This window comes from Melanotaenia boesemani, chromosome 6, assembly GCF_017639745.1.
Source record: "Melanotaenia boesemani isolate fMelBoe1 chromosome 6, fMelBoe1.pri, whole genome shotgun sequence".
In the NCBI taxonomy this organism is placed as follows: domain Eukaryota; kingdom Metazoa; phylum Chordata; class Actinopteri; order Atheriniformes; family Melanotaeniidae; genus Melanotaenia; species Melanotaenia boesemani.
This window is the reverse complement of record NC_055687.1, coordinates 889,362-902,205: the sequence shown is the minus strand read 5'-3', so window position 1 is coordinate 902,205 and position 12,844 is coordinate 889,362. Positions and strand designations below refer to the sequence as shown.

The following is a 12,844-nucleotide window of genomic DNA, read 5'->3' as shown; positions in this document are numbered from 1 at the left end:
TGTCTAAAGTCCTGGAAAGAATACTTTTGTCAAAACTAGAAAAGTATATTCTCACCACTGACAATCCGTTTGGTTTTAAAAGAAAAACAGTACTGACCTGCGTATTTACGCTCTTAAAGAGATTGTACTTAACTGTACAAAGCCATAATTCATCAGTATTTCTATACTTGTTGCATCTACGGTATTTGACAGAATCAATCATGAAAAATTATTTGTAAAATTACTAGATAGAGGTGTTCCTACATTTTTGGTGAGCGTTTTATCCTTTTGGTTATGCCCATCACACATTCGAGGTCAATGTTGTTTCTTCTCCATTTCGTCTTAGTAACGGAGTACGTCAAGAAGGAATTTTATCCCTATTTTATTTATATGGATGACCCATCTCATCCGTTAAATAAGGCAAACCCTGGATGTCTTGTGGAGAACGCTGCTGTCAGTCTCCTCCTGTATGCCGACGACCTGATCCTGCTCCACGTGGTGCTGGTTTACAGCAAACGTTGAAGGTGTGTTCTCAGTACGCCGTAGATTATATATAGAATATAATGCTAAGGAAAGCCAAATAATGATGCTAGAAGCGCTAATGATAAGAGATCAGCCTTTCCTGTGTTTTCCTGTCTAACGGTCCTCTGACTGCCTGTAAGGAAATTTAGGCCACGTCATATCTGATGACTGGAGGGACAACAAAGACGTCCATCGACAACGCTGTAAAATTTATGCTCAAGCGAACACGCTGATAAGGGAATTCTCTATGTGCTCTGATTCTGTGAAGTGCTCCCTGTTCAGAACCTGTCACACCGTTTTAAACTGGTCAGCTGTGGTCAAACTACAGGAAAAAGAGTCCGATTACGCCTGTAATGATGCGATGAGGTTGCTGCTTGGTGCACCTAGGTGGCGCAATGCCAGTCACTTGTTTGTGGCCACAAGGGCGCCAACTGTTGAGGCAGCTCATGTTTAGTTTTATGTGTTATCATAGCAGCCCTGGCTAGCCCCTTGAAACGCTGCTGTCCATTCACTTCTACACAGAGACAGCACTGGGTTCACAGCCTGATGTGTTTTAATGTGTGTTTCATGTACCTGTGTCTGCAAATAAAATAAAGTTTTATATGTATATATTGGCTAAATAAACTTGGATCAAATAATTTCCATTAAAACTGTCCTGAAACTGGACGTACGGGAACGTTTTTCACCAAGAACAGGGGCTGTTAATCCAGGATAATAAAATCTCAGACGTCTGTTATTTCGGTGGTTTTCTAACTTTCTCTGCAGATTCCTCATGTTTTTAAGAGCATTTGCCAACGTTTGTTATTGCTGTGGTTCGTTTCCTTTCAGGCAACAAACTCCTGCTCTTTCACATGATTCCAACCAAAATGCTTTATCAAGTCTCTGCTGGTAAATCTGCCAGCGTTCATGTCGCCTGTGGAAACTTCAGCGCTGCATATGAGTCATGTTGCTGTTCAGCTGGCGGGATTTTCTAATGAGTAATGACGCCAGATTACTAACATACCGCTAACACTAAATGTTAGCACAACAGTGACTCAGCTGCTTCGCTGCCTACCAACTCACAACGACGTCACGCAGGACTGCGTCAATTCCTGTGTTTATTGGGCAGGAAACAAAGAATTATGATTCCGTTTCCATGGTAACGGATGGTGTTTAGACAGACATATTTGCCGATACCGGTCCCCTTACATTTGGTAGGATCAGCGTGTATTTCTGATGCTGGTATCAGCCCATCCCTAGTTTAAAGTCCGAAACCACTGAAAGAACAAACAGGAAGTAATTGGATCTTGAAATTAGAGAAGTTTAAAAAAAAGTATATTTTCTCATTTGATGATGTTTTTTCAGATGGCATCTTTATCAGCTTCAGCCCTTCTAATGAAAAACAGGGGTCATGGCCATCTGACAGGAAGTCAAGTGTGGCATTTCAGAATGAAAGCACCACAAGGAGTCTCCATTTCAGCATTCAGAAAGGATGGTCAGGATTTGATGGAAACTACATAAACGCATGGCTCCATCCTGTGAGTGAGGCTTCCTGTGATGATGTCACACTTTGCCGCCAGGTGACGGACCATCCAGGTGAGGTGTGAGTGATGCAGTGGAACAATATGAGACTCGTCATTAAATCCCCTAAAGAAGGAAGAGATTAGGTTTGTTGGGACGAAACAGATTAACCGATTATGTAACACATGAGAGGTGACCCAATGACTCCACTGTAAACATGGTGGGGCTGACCCCACTCTGACCGAGAACAGGCTCCGCCCCCACAGTCTTGAAAAACCTAAAAAACTTTACACAAGATCACATGACCACAGCTCCAAACAGTCCCTCCTGATCATCACATCACTGAATTGACTCAGATTAACAGGTGCTCATCAGGTGGTCCTCAGTGGTCGTCAAGACACTTTATTTGTGTCTCAGGGTTCAGGTCCAGGAGTGGAAAGCGGTCCAATCCCATTAGGACTGAGATGTCTCTAGTTACATAAGGAGCAGCAGGTTAATCTGATCTGCATCCAGGTGATCCTCACTCTGCTCGCAGTCTCCATGGCGTCCACATGAAGCTCTGACCAGAAGTCTGGGACATCGCCATGGCGAAGCCAGAACTGCTGTCCATCGTCCTGCTGGGTGTCCTCCTGTTGGCTGTGAACGTGTCAGGATGGCGCCAGACAGATGAGACGGAGGACAGCAGAGAGTTGGTGAGTTACCTATTCGCCCTCACTCACCGCAGGTCCAGGTTCAGGTCCAGGTTCAGATCCAGGTTCAGATCCAGGTCCTCAGACATCGAGGAACACCGGTTAGGCAGGTTTACCTGGTAGGTCAGCAGCAAATCAGGACTCAGATACGCCTGCAGCATCAGAAAGAACCATTCCAGAAAGTTCCCGGCTGTTTTGCTGTTCCACATTACTGATGTGTCAGGTCCCACAAGAAAACTCATTTATTGTCTCTCTGTCCACCTGCCCATCTTTGTCCACCAGCTGATGACCCTACAGAACGTTCTGGAGAAGCTTCAGAGCAGAAAGTTTTCAACGTTGGACCGAAGACAGAGCCGTCTCCCGCCTGTGAGTCTTTTCCTCAGAGTCCCTGCAAAGTCGAAGTATTGTTATGGACACTTGTCTTACCTGTGTCTCACCTGTCTACCTGTCCCTCAGTGCTCAGTGGGGGCATGGTGCTCGGTGAAAAAGGGTCCTCGTTTTGGTCCCCTGTGTGACTGCCAGCAAGGATCCAGGTGTAACTTCTTCTTCCGGAAGTGTCTCTGACCTTCATGACCTCGTCCTGCTTGTCTTCTGATCCAGAGAGATGTGGACCGCACCGGTCCAGTCTGAACAGAACCAGCTTATACATCCAGACCAGGATCAGAGCAACAGACTGAACAATGTGATGACATCACTGTGACATCATCACAGTACCATGTGATCTCAGAGTTCTGTCTGCAGGTTTTCTAATAAAATGACTGATCGGGTCCTTGTTGTGTTTGTTCATCAACAGCAGCAGAACCGGACGGAGTCTGAGAACATCTGAAGGGACCGACTCAGCAGGGAACATCTTTATTTATTTTTCTCAAACAATGGAACAAAAGTTCAGCCTCAGTAGTCAGAGTTTCTACACATAGTGAGGTCAGTGAAGTACACACAACCAGATGAGTTCAAATGAGTAAACAAGCCCTTAAAACAACAACATCAAAGAAAAACCTGCTGAGATCAACCAAACTTCCCCTAAACGCAGGAACCAATCACCAGTCACATCTCTGCTTGTGTCACTAACCCGTCTACCCGTCCAGAACCAGGTCCTGTCTTAATCCACATTGGACTGACCAGCCATCAGCATGTACTGGTCCAGCTCAGCGTCCAAACGGCTCCGGGACAGGGACATGTACCGGTCCAGCTGGGCATCCAGTTCCTTCCGGGTTGGAACATTGGCTCTGTTAAATCTGCGGCGCCTGGTTCTGGTCGTGTCCCTCTGAAGACCCAGCTGTCGTCGTCCTGCCAGAGAAAACTCATGAAGTTACTGATCGGACCACAATCGCAGGAAGTTCTACTGGAGGTTCTAATGGTTCTACTGACCAGTTCTTACAGTACCAGAACCAGAATGAGGCCGATATGGGTCAACTTGACAGAACAAACACAACCACACCAGAACTCTGAGGATCCAGAAGTAGTCAGACGTAATCGGATTACTGTAACTAACAAGCTGACCTGCAGTAAAGTTCTGAGTCTCCTGAGTCCTGAGTTCTGTTGTCCTCAGGAAGTGACGCTGACCGGGACGACGTCGTTCTGCAGAGGAAACACAAACAGCTCAGTGGACAGGACCGTCAGAACCATATCCTGATAACGATATACATCAAGACATAGACATTTATTGTAATTTCAATTAATGAATAGTTCATATAAAATTGTAATGTGGAAATGCTGTGTGAAAATGATATACTAAACAAACAAAAGGTAGTATGTACTAAATATTTATTTTTGTAGCAGTAGCCTACCCTGTAACAGTAACACCACCCAGACTTCTCTCGTAACATCATGTATGCAGGGTCCGAAAATGCGAGTAAATGTTTGTACCGAATTAGTCGTGTTTTTCAGTCTTCCTTTTGGTGGATTTCTTCTTCATGTTCCTCTGCTGTCTGCATGTATGAACAACGCACACCTACACAAACACGCACTGACACAAACACTTGCATGTGACACGAGAACGAACGTGCTGCACTTTTTCAGTTCTGTTCACCGTTTAGCTCAGGCTAATGAAGCAGGTAAATATGTGGAGTTTTTAGCCGCAGCCGGCCAGCTTTCCTAAAGAAAACACGGTGAACTGGAGGATAAATCAGCAGCTTACAGCCCCAACCAGAAAGTTCAGTGGTTTGGATAAAGCGGCGCCTTCTGTCTGCTTCACTGCCCGGTTCCGCTCGCTTCGCACGCGCAGCGACTGTAGGCTGTAACACACCTGCGAGTGGCGACTGTAGGCAGTAACACACCTGCGAGTGGCGACTGTAGGCAGTAACACACCTGCGCGTGGCGACTGTAGGCGGTAACACACCTGCGCACGGCGACTGTAGGCGGTAACACACCTGCGCACGGCGACTGTAGGCGGTAACACACCTGCGCGTGGCGACTGTAGGCGGTAACACGCCTGCGCGTGGCGACTGTAGGCGGTAACACGCCTGCGCGTGGCGACTGTAGGCGGTAACACGCCTGCGCGTGGCGACTGTAGGCGGTAACTGCGCGTGGCGACTGTAGGCGGTAACTGCGCGTGGTGACTGTAGGCGGTACACGTCTGCACGTGGCGACTGTAGGCGGTAACTGCGCCTGCGCGTGGCGACTGTAGGCGATACACGCCTGCACGTGGCGACTGTAGGCGATACACGCCTGCGCGTGGCGACTGTAGGGGGTAACGCACCTGTGCGTGGCGACTGTAGGCGGTAACTGCGCCTGCGCGTGGCGACTGTAGGGGGTAACGCACCTGTGCGTGGCGCGCTGTCAGCACAGCAGCACTCTGTTGGACGTGATGTTAGCCTGTTAGCTTAGCTTAGCTGTTTACAACCTGGAGGGTGACGACAGCTGCATAACGTGACGTGAGTCTGCGAGACTACGAACAGCTTGTCAACCGATTAACTGATCAATACAATAATAATGGTACTTATTATTGTATTGATCAGTTATTTAGTTCATTATAATTATAAATTAAATTCAAATTAAATTATTCAATTATCATAATTTCAAATTTGTATCAAATTTTTGTTCAGTTTATTTTTTAAACACTAAAATAAAAAGCAACAATCAGGGAGAATGATCCCACCAAGGTTGTAATTCTGTGGTACGAGGACTGTTAGGAGCAGGAGGCCAGACGAAGAGCAGAGAGTCTGATCAGGTTTTAGTTCATGAATTCAGACATTAACACTTCATTAAATAAAACCATTTTTCTTGTTGCCTTTGTTTAATGTTGCTGTGACTTTCAGTTTCAGTTTGGATACAACACAACATGGTATTATAGAAAATAACGTGCATAGAGGTATGTGTGTGTGAGAGTAAAATAATTTAATAATTTGGCTAGTAAAAAATGTTTGGCCAGTTGATTTTTTCATGTACCGGCCAACTTGGCCGGTGAGACAAAAAGTTCATTTTGGACACTGCATGTGCGTGTAAGATGCTTCCAGGTATTAGGCCCAATCCCATTTCTCTTTGTTACCCCTACCCCTACCCCTTAAAAATGGAGCTAGGCGGGGTAGGGCTGAAAGTCAACCCCTTCAACAATCACATACATCATCAGTAGTCACTAAAGAACATTTTAACTGGAACTGGAAGAAATTTTAAATAAAACAGTTTCATTGTTAATGAGACTCTCAGCCTCATTAACAATGAATGAAAAACAACCAAAAACATAGAATGATAGAAAATAAAGTCTTTGTTCTGTAAACAAAATTGCCTTTCAAAAAATATATTAAAAAAATATTAAACATGGGGCTCTGACAGAGAAAACCAGCAAAACTGTCAGTTTTATTTAAAAAAAAAGTAGGAAAAAACCCACTGTGCATTGTTGCTGTTTGTGAAGCTGAAATGTCTCCCTCATTGCTGCCAGAACCACTGCCAGGACGCCGCTGCGACGCTGCTAGGACGCTGCTAGGACACTGCTAGGACGCTGCTGCGACGCTGCTAGGACACTGCTAGGACGCTGATGCGACGCTGCTAGGACGCTGCTGCGACGCTGCTAGGATGCTGCTAGGACACTGCTAGGACGCTGCTGCGACGCTGCTAGGACACTGCTAGGACGCTGATGCGACGCTGCTAGGACGCTGCTGCGACGCTGCTAGGACGCTGCTAGGACACTGCTAGGACGCTGCTGCGACGCTGCTAGGACGCTGCTGCGACGCTGCTAGGACGCTGATGCGACGCTGATGCGACGCTGCTAGGACACTGCTAGGACGCTGATGCGACGCTGATGCGACGCTGCTAGGACGCTGCTGCGACGCTGCTAGGACGCTGCTGCGACGCTGCTAGGACGCTGCTAGGAGACTGCTAGGACGCTGCTGCGACGCTGCTAGGACGCTGCTAGGAGACTGCTAGGACGCTGCTGCGACGCTGCTAGGACGCTGCTAGGACGCTGCTGCGACACTGCTAGGTCGCTGCTGTGAAGCTAGGACGCTAATGCGACGCTGCTAGGTCGCTGCTGTGACGCTAGGTCGCTGCTGTGATGCTGCTACGACGCTGCTAGGACGCTGCTAGGACGCTGCTGCGACGCTGCTACGACGCTGCTAGGATGCTGCTAGGACGCTGCTAGGACGCTGCTGCGACGCTGCTAGGACGCTGCTAGGACACTGCTGCGACACTGCTAGGTCGCTGCTGTGAAGCTAGGACGCTAATGCGACGCTGCTAGGTCGCTGCTGTGACGCTAGGACGCTGCTGGGACGCTGCTAGGTCGCTGCTGTGACGCTGCTACGACGCTGCTAGGATGCTGCTAGGACGCTGCTGCAACGCTGCTTCTTTTCCACATACACCAGGACACCGGCCCAAAAGTGATAGCTTTATTAATCCCGTGGGGGGAACTAAATTGCCAAGGACGCTTTACACACAAATAAAAAAACATAAACACTACATAAATATTAACTCTGCTACACACAATTACAACATCAGTGTAACACAAACACAACCATAAAGACATACAAATACAATAAATGTCAACCAAAATTATTTCATAAAAAGTGCTCATTATAAAAGCGCACAGCAGCAGGAACAAAAGACTTTAAGTGTTCAGTTGCGCACCGAGGCATCACCATTCGCCCACTAAAGGAGCTCTTAAGTTCACTAAAAATGCTGTGGAGAGGATGGTCTGTGAGAGACAGAACAGTTCTTAGTTTGGTCCTCATCCTCTTGTCCACACTAATGTCCACAGAGTCCAGGCTCAGCCCCACCACTGAGCTGGCCTTTTTAATCAGTTTGTTCATTTGGCTTTTGTCCTCCATAGTGATGCTCCCACCCCAACAAAGTCCAGCATAAAACAAGACACTGGCCACGATCCCCTGATAAAAGACAGACAGGAGCCTCCTGCTCACATCAAAAGCATGAAGCTTTCTCAGAAAGAACAGTCTGGACCGGGCCTGTTTGAAGACAGCTTCACTGTTCTTCCTCCAGTTCAATTTACGGTCCAGATGAACTCCCAGATACTTATAACTTTCAACTATTTCAATAGCCTGGCCTTTGATGACCACTGGAGAGACTGTTCCCCTTTTTCTCCTGAAATCAATAATTAACTCTTGCGTTTTGTCTACATTTAGCTGTAAGAAATTGGCCTCACACCAACTAACAAGAGAGTCCATTTCTTCCCTGTAGACCAGGTTATCATCCTGGGAAATCAGGCCCAACAAGGCAGCATCATCAGAGAATTTCTGCATCTTACAAACTGAGGATGGTTTAAAAGATAGTCTAAAACCCAGGCAACAGTCTTATTATGCAAATTAAAATTCAATAACTTATTAGCTAAAATATGTGGTTGTATTAAAAGCACTAGAAAAATCAAAAAACATGATTCGAATAGAGCTCACGCCCTTCCTGTATGCAAACTGTAGTGGATCTTGAAAATGTGCTACCTGTCCTCTCAGGTGGCCAAGAACAACCCTCTCAAAGCACTTCATAATGTGTGATGTCAATGCTATAGGCCTGAGATTAGACAAAGTACAGCTCACATTCGCTTAAATAAAATAAGTCAGTAGTGTTGGAGTCTGTTGTTGGGACCGGGAGCCGGCGTCCTTTACAAACAACGGCGTCTGCTCCATGTCGGTCTTTTAATATCCAAACCACATTCATACAACAGAAGTTGCCCCTTGTTTAGGTACAAGCTCTTCGGTTTGGGTTGGGTGGTCATCTTGTAGTGCATTACATTGCTCTGAAACTCGTCTGCTACCGTCTTCCTCCATTGTTAATGTACTGCAGCGTGTATGGGCACGCCGTGAGACACATCTTGACGTAACATACTGCAGTAAAGCACCTAACCGCGGCGTAAACGATAGAGCCTCATATGAAACGACAGACATTTTCTATCGTCCAGATGATATATATTGTCACATCGACCAGCCCGAACTTACATAATAAAAATGACAATGAGGAGGGTTCCGGGGGTCACGTGACCAAGATGGCTGCTCGTTAAAAAAGCTCCTAGACCGTGCATTGATTTTGTTAAAATAACCCTTCTAAACTGTCAACGACTTTTATAAAAGGACAAGAAATTGCTATGTCAAAACCTTTGGCTATAAAACAGTGTGACATTTTCACCCGTGGACGCAAGACAAGTACTAAAATAACTCCACCAAGTCCACTGGGTAGCACGGAAGCTAGCATAGGTAGCATTGAAGACTTACTACGTGAGCTGAGATCTCTGCGGTCAGACTTCGGAGCAAAGTTACAAAACTCAAGTCCAGTGAAGTTGGGAAAGTGTGTTAATTGCAAATAAAAATTGATTCAAGTAAATTGCAAATTCTTGTCAACCCATATTTAAATGAATGCACAGCAAAGACAACATATTTATTGTCTTCACTCATAAACTTTATTGTTTTGGGAGAAAATCATCAACTCTATAATTTGATGACAGCAACACGTGCCAAAATAGTTGGGACAGGTGTCAATAACTACTCAGAAAGTGGATGAATGGAAATCAAACAACTATTTGCAGGTGAACAGATGAATTAGCAACAGGTGAGAGTCGTTACTGGGTATAAAAAAGGGAGACCCGAACAAGCTAAGTCATTCACATGCAAGGATGGGGCGAGGTTCACCTCTTTGTGAACAACTACGTGAGCAAATTGTTGAACAGTTTAAAAACAACATTCCTCAAAGTACAATTGCAAGGAATTTAGGGATATCATCATCTACAGTCCATAATATTGTGAAAAGGTTCAGGGAATCTGGAGGAATCACTGTGCGTAAAAGGCATGGCCGTAAACCATTATTGAATGCCCGTGACCTCCGAGCCCTCAAGCTGTACTGCATTAAGAACCGACATCAATGTGTAAAGGACATCACCACATGGGCTCAGGAACACTTTGGAAAACCACTGTCAGTCAATACAGTTCGACGCCATATCCGTAAGTGTGGGTTAAAACTTTATGTTGCAAAGCGTAAGCCATTCATCAACAACATCCAGAAACGCCGCAGGGTTCTCTGGGCCCGAGCCCATCTAAAATGGACTGATACAAAGTGGAAAAGTGTTCTGTGGTCTGATGAGTCAGTTTTCCAAATTGTGTTTGGAAATTGTGGACTTCGTGTCCTCCGGTCCAAAGAAGAACAGAACCACCCAGACTGTTACGCACGCAAAGTGCAAAAGCCAGCATCTGTGATGGTATGGGGGTGCATGAGTGGCCAAGGAATGGGTAACCTGCACATCTGTGAAGGCACCATTAATGCAGAAACGTACATTCAGGTTTTGGAACAAAGTATGTTGCCATCCAAACAGAAACTTTACCATGGGCGCCCTTGCTTATTCCAGCAGGATAATGCCAAGCCACACACTGCGCGTCTCACCACAGCGTGGCTTCGTAGTAAGAGGGTGCGGGTGCTTGACTGGCCTGCCTGCAGTCCTGACCTGTCTCCCATTGAAAATGTGTGGCGCATTATGAAGCGCAGAATAAGACAAAGGAGACCCCGGACTGTTGAACAGCTGAAGCTGTACATAAAGCAAGAATGGGAAAGGATTCCACTATCAACGATTCAACAACTAGTCTCCTCACTTCCTAAACGTTTATTGAGTGTTATTAAAAGGAAAGGTGATGTAACACAATGGTGAAGAAGCCCCTTTCCCAACTACTTTGGCACTTGTTGCAATTATATAATTCTAAGTTTATCATTATTTGCTTATGAAAATAAAGTTTATGAGTTTGAACATGAATAATCTTGTCTTTGTGGTGTATTCATTTAAATATGGGTTAGAAAAGGTTTGCAAGTCATTCTATTCTAATTTTACTGACATTTTAAACTTTTTCCCAACTTCACTGGAATTGAGTTTTGTAGACAACATTGGCACCAGGCTGACTGGAGTGGCAAATGCTTTGACTGCACTAGAAAGTAAGGTGACAGAGATTAAACAGGACGTTTTGACCAATGCAGCCCTTATCGAAGAAGCCGAGGCTCGTATCAATGACACTGAAAAGTCGCTCGAAGAAACCGAAGCAGCGCTGAAATCAGCTATTAAACAAATTTCCTTTCTGGAGGCAAAGACGGACGATCTAGAGAACCGGGGAAGAAGGAAGAACCTGCGCATCTTTGACATAAGAGAAGGTGCGGAAGGGACACGGCCGCTTTATGATTTTATTAATGACATGCTGCTGAAATGGCTGGATGACCGCTCAGAAGTCATTTACATTGGAGCGGGTCCACCGCACAGCGGCCTCGGGAAGCCCAAACCAAAACAGAGCAGTATTGGTCCGCTTCCTGAAATTCCAAGAAAAGGAGTTTGTGTGTAGAGGAACACGGAAACAAGAAATTACGCATGATGGGCTCAAGCTTACATTTGTGCAGGATCTCTCTGCAGAAACAGTCTGCATATGACGGGGGTTTCACTCGGTCATAAAGAAACTCCTTGACATCAACGCCTTCCGTGGATTTCAACATAACCCCTGCAGGCTCAGAGTCCTATATAGTGGCAAGATACACCTCTTTTCAACACCACAGGAGGCTGAAGAGTTTTACAAAAACCTTCCTCAAGCTACAGCAGAGGACCGAGATGAGTGAGACCAGAGGGGAAGGTTTTCTTCATACACCATAGGGGCAATAATGACAGTTAGGACTGCACCTTTACAACGGATCAATAACAGAGACACCTGAACATAAAGTATTTTGAGAGTGCAGATAAAAGGTTTAAATATACAGGTTTTGTTCTGGAATGTGTATGAAGTTCAAACTCTACTTTAAGCAAACTTCGTTGACAGGTATGTTTTAATAAGATACGTTTTTTTACAGATAAGGGTTAAGTGTACTAATTTTAGTGCACGGTTGATGGATAAAGCGTGAGGAATATAGGTGAGGTCACACCGACAAGTTGCTCCCCACCGCTGTGGATCAACTTCCTTAGAACTCGCTGTTTTCAAGGGGAAGGGATATGCATTTCACTGGGGATTTGTTCAGAACAGGCTATACTGTTGAGTATGTATGGGTGTTTGAATGTATGTGTGAGCTTGCACTTCTATGGTAATGTTCACTTTAACGTTATTTTATTTATTTTAATTTTCCTTGAGTGATACTATAAGCTCTATATGGAGAGAACAAAACAAACAAGTAGTCTGAATGCCAATATTTCAAGCTGGAATGTTAGAGGAATAAGGAAATTAGCCAAAGTAAAACAAGTATTAAATAGGATAAAGAGTTTAAAATCTAACATTGTTTTCATACAAGAATCACACTTGGTCGCATCAGACATACAAATGTTGACCAAAAGATGGCCAGGTCTTGTATTTCATGCTTTTACTAGTCATGCCAGAGGGGTCGTTCCCCCTTATACATAAATCAATACCGTTTCAAACACTAAAACTTATCGAAGATCCGGGTGCAGATACATTATTGTGCAAGGTAACATTCTTTCATAGAAAATAAACCTTATAAATGTATACGGCCCCAATGAAGACTGCCCGTCCTTTATTGATACTGTTTTTAACTGTCTGCTTTAGAAGGCCTTTACATTCTAGGAGGTGACTTTAATTGTAGACCCAGTACTAGATAGGTCTACACAAGGCGACAATACTCATATACAAACCAGAAAAGTGCTCCACAACTATATGCAAGATCTGAGAATAATTGATATATGGAGGATGTGAATTCAGAAAACAGGCAATACTCATGTTATTCAAGTTCACACAAAATCCATTCACGCTTTG

General features: G+C 45.0%; 2 protein-coding genes across 5 annotated transcripts in view; one reads left to right on the top strand and one right to left on the bottom strand.

Moving 5' to 3' along the window:
• The first annotated feature begins 1,784 nt into the window (after nt 1-1,784).
• LOC121641563 (cocaine- and amphetamine-regulated transcript protein-like) lies at nt 1,785-3,781 on the top strand. Its single transcript, XM_041987792.1, has 4 exons — nt 1,785-2,076; nt 2,419-2,693; nt 2,973-3,056; nt 3,147-3,781. The coding sequence occupies exons 2-4, from the start codon at nt 2,586-2,588 to the stop codon at nt 3,252-3,254; spliced, it is 300 nt and encodes a 99-aa protein (XP_041843726.1). The 5' UTR covers nt 1,785-2,076; nt 2,419-2,585; the 3' UTR covers nt 3,255-3,781.
• The window catches only part of LOC121641561, a 27,400-nt gene continuing 18,332 nt past the window's right edge, over nt 3,777-12,844 (bottom strand). For 3 of the 4 annotated variants that reach the window (XM_041987788.1, XM_041987787.1, XM_041987789.1), the window contains exons 5-6: nt 4,191-4,268; nt 3,777-3,977 (exon numbers count right to left, since the gene is read on the bottom strand). In XM_041987788.1, the coding sequence (XP_041843722.1) occupies nt 3,790-3,977; nt 4,191-4,268 (266 nt within the window). In that variant the 3' untranslated portion in view covers nt 3,777-3,789. The remainder of the gene's footprint in view (nt 3,978-4,190; nt 4,269-12,844) is intronic. The other variant, XM_041987790.1, reaches the window with a different exon arrangement.